General features: G+C 34.7%; 1 protein-coding gene across 1 annotated transcript in view; it reads right to left on the minus strand.

The window, feature by feature from the left end:
* HCN1 (hyperpolarization activated cyclic nucleotide gated potassium channel 1) overlaps positions 1-17,392 on the minus strand; it is a 401,400-nt gene that overhangs the window by 121,801 nt on the left and 262,207 nt on the right. The window contains exon 4 of the mRNA XM_032135182.2: positions 8,444-8,662. Coding sequence (XP_031991073.1) covers positions 8,444-8,662 — 219 coding nt within the window. The remainder of the gene's footprint in view (positions 1-8,443; positions 8,663-17,392) is intronic.

The raw sequence follows: 17,392 nt of genomic DNA on the forward strand, positions 1-17,392 counted from the left end.
GGCTTACAGGCATGAGCCAGAGCTTCCAGCCAACCTTTTTTCTTTTTCTTTTTCTCTTTCTCCTCTGTCCTATCTGCGCATCTACCTTTAGCAGCTCTGCATCTACTTATACTGTGTTGCTTTTCTACAAAGTTCAAAGGTGGAGCTTAGTTCAGGGGCTCATTATTACTAGCAATCTGAGCTCCAAATATGCAAGTTATTTCTGTAAATAACTAAAAAATTATTCAGTGCTCTAATCAGCTCATCACTTGGAAATGAAATTTAAAAATCGTCACATTAAAATAAAATTCAGTATTTTATATTCTCATTGGAAGAAAAACTTGAGTCTGTTTACATAATTTAATAGAAACCTTGAATCCTCTCTAAATATCTCTTAATAAAACTCTCATGCTAAAATTGATGATTATTTTTATTATATATGCCAATCTAAATATTTTAATAGAGGCTTTTCCAAAATTGCTAAAGTAACTTTTAAATTTTTTGTTCATTAATTCTAGTAATAACTTCAGTAAGTGGGAGACAGCAAGAAATCTTTTAAAATGAATATACTATTCTAAGATAATTTCACTTGGCAAAGCTTAAGCAATGAATATGGAATATAATCATTTATGTTATATTATAATCTGAATATATGTTTTCATCCTTTAAGTAAAATACTGGTATAGTCAGAAAAAAAAGTTGAAAATATTTTGTCCCAAAGTGGTTTATAGTTGTCTCATATATATACCAAAAGTTTTTAATTTGTATTTTAAGTTCACAGTATCAACATATTCTGTTCAAAATGCATGCGTTACTTCATATATTCTTCAGAGAGAAAAATTTTGACTTGAGAAAGTAAGCTATAGTATCTTATTCTTATATTATTGTTTCATACGATTTATGATACTAATAATATTATTTGGTTTTATACAAATTTCGTTTTCTTAAGAATGGCAGAAAAAAATCCATGTTAGTGATTCCCAATAAATGATCAGATTACAATTGAAAATTCAGGGAAAAACATTATTGTTAAATAAATATTTTACATACTGAATTTTTGAATAACAGTGATATCTTTGTTAATAAAGAGGATATATTTAACTCATGTTTTACTTAGGGGCACTTCATTACTCCTGGTAAATAAGACATGGTGTATAAGATGCATTCTAGATAATGCATTCCAACATTTCTAACAGATGGCTTAACAGAAGATAGAAATTTTGCCCTACATTTTATTATTTTGCCACCTCTTACCCTGTATATCTCCACATTCTCTGTCATCTATCATCTTACAGCACCAGGCCATATACAGTAGTCCTCACTTATTAGTGGGACATATGTTCCAAGACTCCCAGGGATGCAGATAGCACCAAACCCTATATTTATACTATGTTTTATTTTTCTGCATACATACGTTTGATTTATAAATTACGCACAGTAAGAGGTGCACAATAACTAATAATAAAATAGAACAATTATAACAATATACTGTGATAAAAGCTATGTGAATGTTTATTCTTGCAACTTTCCATTTGATATTTTTGGACCATGATTTACCGCAGGTAACCGAAACTGAAAACAGAAACACGGATAAGGGGAGGACTATGTTGACTCAAAGTCTCAGTGGTTCTCCATTGCCTACCAAACCAAATACAAACGATTTTAGGCCTTGCATCTACTATTGTTTTTTAAGTACTCCACTGCCCATTCAAAATGTATGAACTTCCTAAGAAATCCCAAGCATTTTCCTAGCTCTTCATCTTCGTTCTTGTATCTGTGGCACAGGCCACTCTTTTCCCACCTAAATCTCTTCTCTGCTTGTTCCCTATGGATAGAGTTGTTGAGTGGTCACAGTTCTGCTTAGTTAGAAAAAATTTCTCAGCCTCCTTGAGTAGAAATATATTAATAATTAAGTTCTCATCAATAAACCATGAGAAGAAGTAATATGCCTGTCTCGCTGTGTTCTCTTCCTCTTGTCATGAGCTGGAAGACAATCATGTCTCCGGCACAGCTTCAAACATGCAGACAAGAACAATACCCTAGGGTGGTGCTGGTCTCTGGACCTGTAGCAGCAGCAGCAGCATCAGAGATCTGGTTGGAAACACAAATTCTCAAGCCCCACTGCAAATTTAATGAAGCAGAAACTCAGGAAATGTGGCCCACAAATCAGTGTTTTAACAAGCTTTTCAGGTGACTATGATGCACATAGTTTGGAAAGCATTGTCCTAGGTGATAGTGGAGGAACAACCTGGACGAACCTATATTCACAAGTGGCCATTTGGAGCAGTGTCATCTCACTTACCCCTCTCATTTCACAGAGTTTATTTGTGAAATCATATAGTTCTTTAAGTTATTGAATTGTTGAGTCTCTGTCTTACAGAAGCTTAGTATTTGTCCTAATAGTATTTTTCAATATATAATGGCTATTTAATATTCCCACTCTGTTTAATATGTCCACCTGCTAAAATGGAACTCTCACTAGGTCTCTGCAAGTTTGCACTGGAAAATTGTGTAATGCCAAAGAAGACCAGGCCAGTTTTGCCTTCCTTTAATCTATTATATACACTGTTGATTGACATTTTTAAAACATGGCAAATCTAATCCTATCACTCTTCCATTTCAAATTGCTACTAGACTCTCAATGCATTTAGGCTAAAAGATAGCATGGTTGCCTAGGCCTACAAGGTGTCACCTAAACTGATCCCTATCAGCCTCTCCAGTCTTATCTAGAGTCATTTCACCTCTCTCTGTTCTAGCTACACTTTCCATCGGTCTGTTCATGAATTGTGGTAAGCTTCTTCACACCTCAGTTTTTTCTCATGAAGCTCACTTTCATGTCTTACTTCTCATCTTTCAGGTCTCTGAAATATAATTTCTTCTTCTCTCCCCCCATTTCACCCTACAGTATTCCATATGAATCAAGTAAAAAATCTTAAAATCTCTCATCTTGCCTGTACATTTCCACTCATAGCATTAATTTCCTAAAAAATTAATGGAGTGCTTTCTATGAATCTTTCTATTGGGTGTTATGTCCTCCTTACCCCACCCATTGCATTACAGGAAGCTTGATGAGAGGAGGTACCATGTCTACTTACTCACTATGTGCCCAGCATCTGGTACTAGGCCTGACACATTGTTAGCATTCTACAGGAATGCATGGAGTACAGGAACAAAATAGATTATTTGAAGCTCAAATAACACGACAACTTATAACTGAAGACTATTTGGATCCTACTTACTTAGAAAAATGTTGTTTCCTAAAGTTTTATTTATCAGAGTTATCTCTACCTACTTAATGGGCTCAAATTCCTGCTTAATATATTTGTATTAATGATTCCATCAGAAACAATTTTGATCAAGGAATCTTAGATTCTAGGTTAGGAATACATCATATCTCATGCACTGTTGTGATTTATTTTTCTAAAAGACAATTTTAATTCCGACATACCATTGCTAAGTTTTTCAAAGGATATCCCTTTCATAATGTACAATCTCATCATTCCAGAATTCAAAACTATTCTTAGGCCATAATCTAGGCTACTTCACATTTTCCCCAGCAATGTAGCTATTGTTTCATTCAAATTAGACTATTCAATAGGTCTCATACATCTCTACCTCAGAGCCTTTGCACACTTTGTTCCTGTCTGCCAGAAATTCTCTCAGAATTTGGACATTTTTCTGAGACATTTCTCTCATGGTGATTAATTCTGCCTGCTGATTACATCTTCATTCTTCAAGGTCCATTTCCAGTGCATCCCAGTAAAGTGGCTAACCAAACACAAGTTACATGCAGGGTGATTCTTGTCAGTGTGGGTTCTTATCAGATTAGTGGCTCCCTGGCCACCAGGTTTCCCTGTGAAAGTGCTTCACAGTTGGTTTCTATCTTATGACATATAAGGAATACAAATACAGTAAGAATACTTGAAAGAGAACTTTGGGGAGTAAACTCAAAAATTCAAACAGTTCTAAAATATCAAATGCATAGATCAATTAATTAAATGGAAAATATAGCTCTACTTTAGAGCTATAACAAGAAGCTAACATATGCGCTGTAAAAAATAATAAATGTAAACAGCAAAAAACTAAATTAAGGTTTGGTATGGAGAAATCTTTAGCACTTTGCACAGTCCTGAAACTGTGAATACCTACAATATAGATGTAGGACATTCCAGCATATAACTTAAGAGTATTGACACAGAAATTATCACCGAGGAAAAGGGATGTCATATGCCACAGTGGGTTATATCAAAATACAAAGTTTGAAAAATCATGGGATATGTGATTTACAATTGGTAAATTTCTATTTAGTTAAATTAACAGTCTCGAACACCCTCCCTTATAACAACACTTTATAACAACTTTATAACAACACTTAGTTAATATAAAAATTATTTGCCCCAGATGAGAATATAAAGCAACATTGTTGTACCAGGAGCCTGATTTGTTAGCAGCTCCAATGGCTACATTAAGTTATTCCAAGCGTTGTCACACTGGTGTTTTCCTGCAAGAGAATCTCACAGAGGTTCCCAGCCCTAGGATCTCCCTCGCCTGAGAACGTTTGGCTGTACTACCAATTTAACATACCACAGTATATTAAATTCAGTTCCCTGGAAGCAAAGTACATGCTATAGCCTAATAAACATTTTTTGACTAAGGTACTATGTGGGAGTTGTACTCAAGGCATTCTTATTTGTAGAGGAAAGAGGAAAGCATTTAAGAATTATGAAGGAAACCAAGTGAAATGCTTCACTGAAAGCACTTGGATCTCAGAGCTAGCTCTTCCCTTTAAGAATAATCCTAATGCACATTAGGGTATCAAAACATTTTTCATTTAAGTACTCAGTCGATATGATTTTCCAAGGTCAAGATCATTATAACTTCAAAGTCCCTCTGCTCTTCTGAAGGCAAATGCTACTGAATGCTATAAAATCAGCAAACCAAGTTAGCAACTCAACAAAGCTTCCTGATATAATGAAGATGGGCTATAAAACAGGATGTAACTTTTTTTCTTTTAAAACTAAATAATAGTATTTTTCATAAATGATTATGGGCATTACTCCAAACTGTTCCTCTTTGCTCAGCCATTATTCTAGTCATATAGCTTAAAAAATTGAAGACTTAGACTTAAATGACAACAATGACAAACTCTCCAATCTGTCTTTCTGAGAGAGGAGGCTCCATCATTTCCTGAAGCAGAACACACCCATGATTAGCCCAAGACTAAGAAATGGCTTCAAATCTGATGAGAGGCACTTTGATAATATGCCTCTTGCTCTCAGGGAAATAAATCTCAGAATTCTAGAAGAGAAAGCAGATTGAATATTTCATTTCTAAAAAGTGATCTGTGTTCAAGCAAAATAAAAATAAGTAAATGGTGCTTATACTCCCTCTGGACAGAGAGAGTAAATACAGTAAACAAATAACTATACAATGGCATGATCAAGAAAGATTCCTACAGCCTTCCAAAGGAAAGGGCAGAATCTATGTAAATAGTGAAAGGGGTAAAAGTATTTAAGGGGGTGGGGTGAAGGTAAGAATCACGTGGTGTGTTGAGAGAACAATGATCCTTCAGAATTTAAGGATCCTTAAGAGTTGATTTGGTGCCACTCCTCCTACACCCAAATTTTTCTTGAAGAGCATATTACCAAGAAAGTATATCTCTTAACCATAATTATTTTATGTTAAGTGAGCTGAAATAAACTCTATTGCAAATGGGATTCGAATAGCTTGAAGATAAGAGCAGGTTTTCGTCCCTCACCGTTTGTGTCTGGGTGTACCGTTAGCTTATACGAATTTGAAATATTAGGCTGATTTAAAAAAATTAAAAATGTATCTATGGAATAAATTTATGTGACAGTTCTGATTATGGGCCTTCATTTACAAGAAAAAACAAGGATCTATGGATCATTAATTAAAACTAAGCAATTAAACAAAAACATTTGCCTGAGCTAAATAGGTTTAGAACATTATATTTTCGGTATGATTACATAAAATTGTATCATTTTATATAGGTGGATAATGATTACATATTACTCCTTTGTATAGCTGAGAGAGTACTTACATTAAACTGTACCTTCTTTGCCAAAAGGCCACTAATAGGCATCATATATAGGCCAGGCACGGTGGCTCATGCCTGTAATCCTAGCACTTTGAGAGGCCAAGGTTGGCATATTACTTGAGGTCAGGAGTTCTAGACCAGCCTGGCCAACATGGTGAAACCCCGCCTCTACTAAAAATATAAAAATTAGTCAGAAATTGCTGGAACTCGGGAGGCGCAGGTTACAGTGAGCCAAGATTGCGCCACTGCACTCCAGCCTGGGCGACAGAGCAAGACTCCGTCTCAAAAAAAAAAAAAAAAAAAAAGATAATAATTTAGCCAAAACTCAAAGAGGGCAAATCACCAAAGAAGCTGCACATTACTCATCCACTATGTAAAGCCATGCTATAAGATTAAATTGAAATTTAAACATACACTTTTCATAAAAAGTAAAATTTTTAAAAAGTAACATAATGTCCTTAAGACCTATCCTGGATTATACCGACTAAAAAAATGAGTACAGAACTTTAGAACTAAACTTCTTGGCAGAACTTGGTTTCTAGACCTAAAATTTATTCTTTTAATACAAAAATTAGTCAGGCATGGTGGTGGGTGCCTGTAATCCCAACTACTTGGGAGACAGAGGCAGGAGAATCATTTGAACCCTGAAGGTAGAGGTTGTAGTGAGCTGAGATCGCACCACTGCACTCCAGCCTGGGTGATGGAGACTCCATTCCAAAAAAAACAATTATATTATTTTAATCAGCTGTTCCCGATTACATTGTTCCAAATGCCAGTAAATACCAAAGGGTTATACTAGTTTTCTTGTCCTCTGTCAAGCACTTATAAGATCAAGAACTTCATGACTTGAATTATTACAAACAACATAACATCTTTGCATATAAATATCTATGATTCCATAAGTGAATACACTGAGTTTCCAAGTTAAACTTGGCTAACATAGGAAATTTAAAAACATAAACTTTGTGAACTTATTTAATTTGCAATAAAATGCTAATCACTGCAATCCTGGAAGTTGAAGATTTGTTTTCTTATTGAGAAAATGTATAGCAATGATGCAGACCAAAAAAAAAAAAAAAAGGTGTGAAAGGGGCATTTTTATTAAAAGCAACATAAAATGAAAGAAAAGCAACAGTGTAAGAGAAACATCAGATATAACATGATGTAGTCTTATCGTAAATCTCCGTAAAATTAGCCCAAATTCCTTTAAGTATATAATTCTTAGTTAAATTCACCATTGTATAAAGTCTCTTCTTCCTTACCATGTTCTTTGTTCTTTCTAATTCATGTGGAGACTATTTAAAAATGAATCTCAAAGCAATTTTTGTGGTTTATCTTTTCATTGCTTCAGTAATAAAATGCCAACTTGCTCACTGTAATAGCTAGTGGCAGTATAATTATATTCAAGGGAAATATCTAGGTTCCCTTTCTCGTATTGTGTGATTATAATGTTGAAAACTTCTGTAAATAAAGCAGTAACTGAAAACTTCTTTGGCTGTTTTGAAAACAATTCTGAGACTAAGCTGTTATCACTGACCAAGAGAAATATTCTAGAGCCGTTTTAATCATTACTTTCAGAAATGCTCTTTGGCAAGATGCATGACTCTGTCAGGATCAACAAAGCCCCTACATTACACATTGTTCCATTAATTTAAAATATTCTTATTTATCTGTCAGAAAGCTACTGATATTTGGTCAAGAATATTAGTACTGTCCAAATACCCTATATTTAGCCCTGGCCAAAGAAATTCTTCATGTGGGAAAAAAAAATCCAATGAATAAATCATTGCCTGTATTTACTTTTTCTCTCTCTTGTGAGAACAGTTTAGAGCAGCAATCATTTTAATTAGCATATTGAGCATAAGAATGCATCATAGCAGTCGTTATATCCAGTTTTAAGACTGGAGAGTGTGGCGGCTTATCTAGATATACGGGTAATACATGCTCAGCTAAGCATATGGATTGTAATATAAATTATGATTGTAGATGGGGGGGTACAGAGGGACATGCACAATAGCTGCCTGTCTCCACTTAATCAACTAACATTTTTCTAACACATACGAGAGAAGGGTTTATTTTAACTGTTGAAATATGATAGAAAATGAGCCATGATAACATCTTCTATCAGCTTTTTACATTTTGAAATATATAACTTTTTTCTATACATGCAAAGTCACATTTAAAAAAAATTATTCAAAAGAGAAATGAGAAGCAAAAGATATGAGAACTATCTTGAAGATATCTCAAAATATCAAAGAAGATTGTGTGTTTTTACTTTAAACATTTTATCTCTTTTTTTTTTTTTTTTTTTTTAAAGAGGAGATGGTGTAGTTAATCTTGAACACAATTCGATTTACTGGTTCAGGTTAGCTGGTTAAGACATTGGAGATAAATAAAACAAATTACCTTCTCTTGATACTGCCGCCTCGAAGAATCCAGAGACTGGATTAAAGCGGTGGCATGGCCGACAAACATGGCATAGCAGGTGGCCCCGACGATCATGCTCAGCATGGTAATCCAGAGGTCAGACATGCTGACTGGGGCTTGGGCTCCATACCCAATGCACAGCATGTGACTCATAGCTTTGAAGAGTGCATATGAATACTGCTTTCCCCAAGAATCATTCTGGAACATAAGAGAAGAAGAAAATTGACTGAGCCATCAGGATGGCAGAATGAAAAGTGAGTAGGACTTGTACACAGAAGCATTAGAAAATACTGAATACTGGAAAAATCCTTACAATGGAGCATTTACAAATGCACTTCTCACTAACTGTGAATTAAATGATGATGTTTTTCAAATCTTTCTTACTATGATGAAGTGGAAACAGTCTGCTGTTACTTACATGCGCTCTTTCTCAATTTTGAGTTTGCTGTTTTTAAAACTAAAATTCCTTTTGGGACAATGGTATGCCATGTAATAATGCCAAGAATGAATGCTTTAAGGTTTCAAGGAAATGTGGTCAAATAGTATTAATAATATATTTGCAAGCTATGAAATGCAGCAGACAGTATGACACATACAGGCCAAAGTATAGACATTTTTATCAAAACCATGAAGTTCAGATTTTAAAAATCCATATTGATATAGCTGTAAGTCCTTACCACTATACCTTTCCTTAAATAAAAATTTGAACAAATATATATTGGAAATACAGTTCTGATAAATGGAAAGACTTCCTTGAAGCCCTCTCTCGAAGTGATGTATATTGTAATTTGTGTCAGGATTGAAGACGGCTGAATCTTGTTGGCTTTTTATAAAATAATAAAATGAAATAGGCAAAAGAACATCTTGGCTTATGTCCTGGGGAAAAAAATAGGAAATGCTGACTTCTGAGATTACTTATTAGTTGTAACTTCTGATGTCATTTCAAAAAAATTGCAAGCTCAATTTTTAAAAAATGCTGTCCAATGTATCTTATCTAATTTTTGTTAAAATTTAAATTATTTTTTGGATAAATTTTATTGAACTCCCTAATTCAAGTATTACACAATTTATAATAGCCAGAGCAAAATGAAAATGAGGGCACTCTGGTTCAAAATGCAGGAAAAAAAAGTTGTTAAATATAATAAAATATAAAGATTTTTCCTTTAAAACTACTTTATTATTTATAAAACCTAATGTGATAACAGTGATAAATGAGTAACAATATAAACTTACAAATTTTAAAAATTAATATTTTAATGTCATAATTATATGTAATACCATAAATAATACTGTATTAATGTGATATTTTGATTGATCATAAAATTTTTCTGGCTTATTTTTCTGAAATTTATTTCTTAGATTATCAAAATTTATACAATTATCAACTTTATTTTCAATGATTTAGTTGAAAATGACATTAGTTGCTCTTGGCTATTGCAAAATTACAAATAATTTTACAAATTTTTAAATTTAAAAATGATCTTTCTATTAATTCAGATGTTATTAAACCTATTAGGAGTATTTTATAGGCTGTGAGATTAGGGTCACCTTCTGATAATTTATTTAAAAATATATATTTGAGTATATTTGGAGCTGATGATTTTCATAGAACTTTTCAATAAATATTTAACTTATCATGCCAATCAGTTTCATACCAATTTCACATAGAATTTAGATTTTACATCTGAATTTATTTTTTAATTCAATTTTTTACTTTTAGGTAATTATAAATTTACATGTAAGTTATAAGAAATAATAGAGAGAGATTCTATGTACTCTTCACTCAGCTTCCCCAGAGGTAACATGCTGCAAACTATATAGTATAGTTTCATAGCCAGGAAATTGACATTGATATAATGTACTCATCTCATTTATAGCTCACTAATTTAAGTGTACTCATTTGTGTGCCTATATGTGTGGGTGTGTATTTACTTCTATGCAATTTTCTCACATGTGTAGGTTCATGTATTTATTACCACAGTCAAGACACAGAATAATTCCATCACAAGGGTCACTTATACTGCCTTTTATTGAATTGAATGTTAAATTTAAATGTATGCAAGGATGTTTTAGTGTTTCTTCTGATATTTCCTGTAACTTGTTAAGGCTGTGCAAAAAATTGAAAGTAGTTTCAAGATTTGCATATAATTTAAAATGCCTGTTTATATATTGTATTGCTATATTTTTAGTTACACAGAAAGTTTAATTTAAAAATTATCTTCCTTGTTAATTGGTTTAATTTAAAACTTCATATAAAAATAGTGTTATTTTCCATCAAATGTGAGCCTTAAATTCAATTTGTATTTCTAAGTTTATGGACATCTGCTGTGCAATTTTGCAGCAGCTTTCAAAACTGGACATTGTAAACGCTGAAGAATTCTAATGACTTTCTAAAGTGCTGACTGCCGTGCCCATGTGGAAACATTTATTTTGTAATAATTTATTTACAAAGTTTACTGCCTAAGTGCCATGGGTATGGTCTTGGAATTTAGGTGGGAGATTTAATATTTGTGTAGACACTACAGGGATGATCCCTTGGGACTGATGAGCAAGCTGTCTACTCACCGTGGGTGTTCTCCCTGCCTGCATGGGTAACCACTTTCATCTCTCACGACTGCCTTTGTTGCTGCTGCTTCTCCTGCTGCTACAGATAGTCACTCCTAATCTGGGCCCAGTACTGGTTTGGCCACATCAGGGACACAAAGCACCCAGACTGCTGAGTAATGCATATGCAGCCTTGCTGCTAGGCCAATTGCATGTCTCCTGTGCCTACAGGCCTGAATCTGTGTGCGTGCTGCTGCCATCCTGCAGCTCTGCTGCTCATGTTCACACCCCGTTGTCCTAGTGGACTTCACTTACAAAACATAAGTTCAAAGATAAAATTATTAAGAGTTTCAAGATAGCAGGAGCAGAACATTAAACCAAGCACAGGGTTCTTTTGACAGTGAGGGGCCCTGTGCAACTTCAAGGTCACATATCAATGAAGCCAAAACTGGATTTGTCAAATTAACTCTTAAATTATCATAAACTTTTCAAGCTATTTTATTTTGAATAGATATGGGTAGTTTGTTTGTTGTTAATAGGGCTCTCCAACATCAAATTTGTAGATTTAAACAATAAAACAGAAGATTTAAAAGCCCAGTCTTATAAACCTTGGAACTGCACATAGCCGCTAAAAAATAAAGAAAATAGCCCCATTTAGCTGAAAGGATTAAGGTTCTTAAAGTGAAATTCACTATTATTTAATTATAATAAAAGTCCTGCTCATATTAAATTATCCTCTCTATATATGTATTTTCACACAAGTAAAAAATAAGATTTAATTTTAACACAAGGAAATTACTTGTATGTCATAATATTTTAATATGTACATAGTATAATAAACTCATGCAAAAACTCTTATTTTGGAGAACGAGCAAATTTATACTTTATTTTATAAGCGAAAATGTATAATACTCAGAAATACATCTAAGATTTCCAAAATTCTAGATGGTCCATGAACAAGAAATGGTATATTTACTTTTACTAAAATGTAAAATCTAATTCAAGATTTCCTTTCTCCACATAAGGGCACAGAGAAGGTGTATTGTTAAAGCATCCTGAGGTATTTAGATAAAATGGAAATAATAAAAAGTTCACTGGGGTGTCAAGTGGAGACTACACTTTAATTCTATTGGTATTGTTTATTTCTTTTTGTATGAATGGAGGCAGGGTATGGAGGTGGAAAAGAAAGTTTAATTCAGTTTTTCAAAATAACGCAGCTCTGTCTATTTTCATTTATCTCACTAGAGGCACAAAACACACACCTGCATATACATGCTCTTAAATGACTTGAAATAAATATATATTAAAAATGCTTTTTTTTTTTTTTGAGATGGAGTTTTGCTCTTGTTGCCCAGGCTGGAGTGCAATGGCGCAATCTCAGCTCACTGCAACCTCCGCCTCCCGGGTTCAAGTGATTCTTTTGCCTCAGCCTCCCGAGTAGCTGGGATTAGTGCCACCATGCCCAGCTAATTTTTGCATTTTTAGTAGAGACGGAGTTTCACCATGTTGGTCATACTGGTCTCAAACTCCTCAAATTCAAATTCCATCACCTCAGGCAATCCACCTGCCTTGGCCTCCTAAAGTGCTGGGATTACAGGCAGAAGCCACTGTGCCCAGCCTAAAAATGCTTTCTTTTTTTTAAAAATCATGAGCAACTTTTCTATTTTCCATTCTTCCCATGTTTCCATTCCTCTCTCTACCTACATTTCCCCAAAATCAGGTATGGATCATTCTGTACCTTTTTCCATGTTCATATAATCACACACACACATGCACATACACAGATCAGTGATTCTGGCTTTTTTTCTCACAAAAATGAATCCTATTATATATGCTCTTATTGTTGTTATCACATATAAAATGCCTCCAAATAATCTGTTGTTCATATAACTATGTAATAGTTTGTTGATCATACCGTAGTTAATTCACTCGTTTTTTCCATTGTTCTCCAGCTTTTGCCACTACAAACTATTCTTTAATAAAAAACTTTATCCATATATCTTTTCTTTCCATCAATAAGACTCCCAAGAGTGTGACTGTTGGTTCAAAGAGTAAGATTTTCAGTTTGATTTTTAAATATATTGCCACATTGATTCAAAAGGCAGTACCTTTTCCAAACAATGTGTAAAAATATACTGTATCACCTTATATAGTGAGAAATAATAACCCATTGTTACTTTTATTAGCATTTCCCTAGCCAAGGAATTTGAGAAGGCGTTCGTGCATTTATTCACCAAATGGGCTTGCTCATCTCTAATGAAATTTTTTTCCTTATTAATTTGCAATGCCTCCTTGAAGATTGCATATCACCCCTTTAACTGATATGTGCTATAAATATTTATTCCTAATTTATCATTTGCCTATTGACCTTCTAATCATATAATTTCTCATATAAATATTTCAATTAGTTTATGTAGGAAAATTAAATCTGTAATTTCCTTGGCAGCTGCTGGATTTCTCGTAATGATTAAAAAGGTATCTCTAAATGAGATTATTCCTATGTCCTGAATGTTTTTTCAGATTATTTTATTTTTTATATTTACTTATACTTACATGTGTTACCTAGAGAAAGGTTTTTTTTTTTGTATATAGAAAACTTCACATTTTCTTTATTCTAAATAAATGGATTGTCTTTTGTGCCAGTATATAACTTTTAATAAATCAACAGTTCTCCATATAGAGAAAAACATCTCTTTTATTATATATTGCCTCTATAAAAATGGTATTTGTGTCTGGGCTCAATATTTTGTTTCACTGCTCTGTTTAGCCACTTTTATACTGAGTTTTAATTAAACAAGGTTTAATTAAACGAGTTCTTTGTTTAAAAAACAAGGACCATCTCAATTCCAACAGGGGTTTAAACTGAACTACTATGTGAGAGAATTTGAGTAAGACCATGGGTCATGCAGGTAAAAATCTAAAACATGAAGTTTGATGTGGAATAGGAGTGTTTGGAGGCTGAGAAAAGTTACCAAACCCCATAGTATGTGTGTGTACATATATAAAATTTTAGCCAGTCTAAATTGTAGAGAAGAAACAGGAGGAAATGAGGAACATACCAGAAATATGAGAGAATAGGGAACATACCAGGAAACACAGTGATGACCAGAGTCTGAGTCCTTAAAACACTTTCAGTACAAAACAGGAAGCCAGTGAAAAATTTTGAGCAGAGAATGACACAATCTAAACTGTATTTTAGGAAGATTGATCAGGCAGAATTGTAGAGTGCTGGTTCTTAGCTAAGGATGATTTTACCACTTAGGAGACATATGGCAACATACAACATCTGCAGACATTTTAGTTTTCACAACCGGCAGAGGTGCTATTAATATCTAAAGGGTAGAGGCCAGTGATGCTGTTAAAAATTCTGCAGTTCAGAGGAGACTCCCTCTCCTGCCTCACAACAAAGAATTAGGTGGTCCAAAATATCAGCTGTGGTGAGGCTGAAAAATCCTGAGGTAGAGGAAGGATGTAAAAAGGACCAAATACAGAAGTCAGTATAAATGTTATTACAAGTTCATGAGACGTGAAATGAGAACTTAAATAATATGAAAGTATAAAGCAATAACAATAACAATTTTGAGAAGATAGTATATACAGAATGTAGAATATTAGAGATTCATGGAAAATTCAGAAGGATTAACGAAATATAGGCTTTCTCTCTCTCTTTCTCCCCCTTCCTCTTTCTTTCCTTCTATCTTCCCCTTCCTTCCTCCTTCCTTCCTTCCTTCCTTCTTTCCTTCCTTCCTTCCTCCCTCTCCTTCCTTCCCTCCCACCTTCCTTTTCTTTTCTTTCTTTTCTTGTCTTTTCTTTCTTCTCACTCTTTTATGCAAGCTAGAGTCCTGTGGCATAACCATAGCTCATAGAATTTGAGCTGTAACCACAAATTCCTGGGCTCCAGCAATCCCATATCAGCCTTCTGAGTAGCTGGGACGACAGGCATAAGCCACTGTACCTGGTCCTTAGGCTATTCTTCATGAAGAGTGAATGATTAGGCATAAGGTTCTTCTCTGTTACTCTACAAGGCCAATATTGCTTTCTTTAGACACTGAATTTTGTCTACACACATTGCTTGTGTTTGCAAGGGCCAAGTGAACCACAACAAAGGAAAAGTGAGCATTTAAGTAGCAGATTCTGAGGCTGGTGTTGAAAGAATTCCAAGTAGAGGAATGATATCCTAACCCCTCCCCCACCATACCTACATATCATTAAAATCCCAGGAACAAAGGGCTTGTATTAGTTCATTCTCATGCTGCTAATAAAGATATACCTGAGACTGGGTAATTTATAAAGGAAAGTGGTTTAATTGACTCAGTTCAGCATGGCTGGGGATGCCTCAGGAAACATAACCATGGCAGAAGGGGAAGCAAACACGTCCTTCTTCACAGCGTGGCAGGAGAGAGAAATGCCAAGCAAACAGGAAAATGGTCCCTTATACAACCATCAGATCTAATGAGAACTCACTCACTATCGTGAGAACAGCAGCATGGGGATAACTCCCCGACCACGATTCAATCACCTCCCACCGGGTTCCTCCCACAATATGTGGGGATTATGAGAACTACAATTCAAGATGAGATTCTGGTGGGGACACAGCCAAACCATATCAGGGCTCAAGGAGAAAAAATAGATTGACTGTGATAAAACACACACAAAATGTTATCCTTATAAACAGTATATTATAAATCAAGTACATGGTTCTAAACTGTTCAAAGCACCAATTATTATGTTAAACTAGTTTAATCATGAGTACTATTCTTACCATCATTTGACAAATAATGACATGGAAGCAGGGAACCTAAGTGACTTGCCCAGGGTTAAAATTTTGTAAGTGGAAGATTCAGTGTTTTCAATCCTTGCAGTCTCCTTCTAGGGACCACAGTATTATTACATTATACTGCTCTCATTTTTTTTTATTTTATTATTATTATACTTTAAGTTTTAGGGTACATGTGCACAATGTGCCGGTTTGTTACATATGTATACAGGTGCCATGTTAGTGTGCTGCACCCATTAATTCGTCATTTAGCATTACGTATATCTCCTAATGCTATCCCTCCCCCCTCCCCCCACCCCACAACAGGCCCCAGTGTGTGATGTTCCCCTTCCTATGTCCATGTGTTCTCACTGTTCAATTCCCACCTATGAGTGAGAACATGCGGTGTTTGGTTTTTTGTCCTTGCAATAGTTTGCTGAGAATGATGGTTTCCAGTTTCATCCATGTCCCTACAAAGGACATGAACTCATCATTTTTTTCTGGCTGCATAGTATTCCATGGTGTATATGTGCCACATTTTCTTAATCCAGTCTATTATTTTTGGACATTTGGGTTGGTTCCAAGTCTTTGCTATTGTGAATACTGCCTCAATAAACATACATGTGCATGTGTCTTTATAGCAGCATGATTTATAATCCTTTGAGTATATACCCAGTAATGGGATGTCTGGGTCAAATGGTATTTCTAGTTCTAGATCCCTGAGGAATCGCCACACTGACTTCCACAGTGGTTGAACTAGTTTACAGTCCCACCAACAGTGTAAAAGTGTTCCTATTTCTCCACATCCTCTCCAGCACCTGTTGTTTCCTGACTTTTTAATGATGGCCATTCTAACTGGTGTGAGATGGTATCTCATTGTGGTTTTGATTTGCATTTCTCTGATGGCCAGTGATGATGAGCATTTTTTCATGTGTTTTTTGGCTGCATAAATGTCTTCTTTTGAGAAGTGTCTGTTGATAACCTTTGCCCACTTTTTGATGGGGTTGTTTTTTCTTGTAAATTTGTTTGAGTTCATTGTAGATTCTGGATATTAGCCCTTTGTCAGATGAGTAGGTTGCAAAAATTTTCTCCCATTCTGTAGGTTGCCTGTTCACTCTGATGGTAGTTTCTTTTGCTGTGCAGAAGCTCTTTAGTTTAATTAGATCCCATTTGTGAATTTTGGCTTTTGTTGCCATTGCTTTTGGTGTTTTAGACATGAAGTCCTTGCCCACGCCTATGTCCTGAATGGTATTGCCTAGGTTTTCTTCTAGGGTTTTTATGGTTTTAGGTCTAACATGTAAGTCTTTAATCCATCTTGAATTAATTTTTGTATAAGGTATAAGGAAGGGATCCAGTTTCAGCTTTCTACATGTGGCCAGTCAGTTTTCCCAGCACCATTTATTAAATATGGAATCTTTTCCCTATTTCTTGTTTTTGTCAGGTTTGTCAAAGATAAGATGGTTGTAGATATGCTGCATTATCTCTGAGAGCTCTGTTCTGTTCCATTGATCTATATCTCTGTTTTGGTACCAGTACCATGCTGTTTTGGTTACTGTAGCCTTGTAGTATAGTTTGAAGTCAGGTAGCGTGATGCCTCTGGCTTTGTTCTTTTGGCTTAGGATTGACTT

Source organism: Hylobates moloch, unplaced genomic scaffold (genome assembly GCF_009828535.3).
Source record: "Hylobates moloch isolate HMO894 unplaced genomic scaffold, HMol_V3 SCAFFOLD_17, whole genome shotgun sequence".
Lineage (NCBI taxonomy): Eukaryota > Metazoa > Chordata > Mammalia > Primates > Hylobatidae > Hylobates > Hylobates moloch.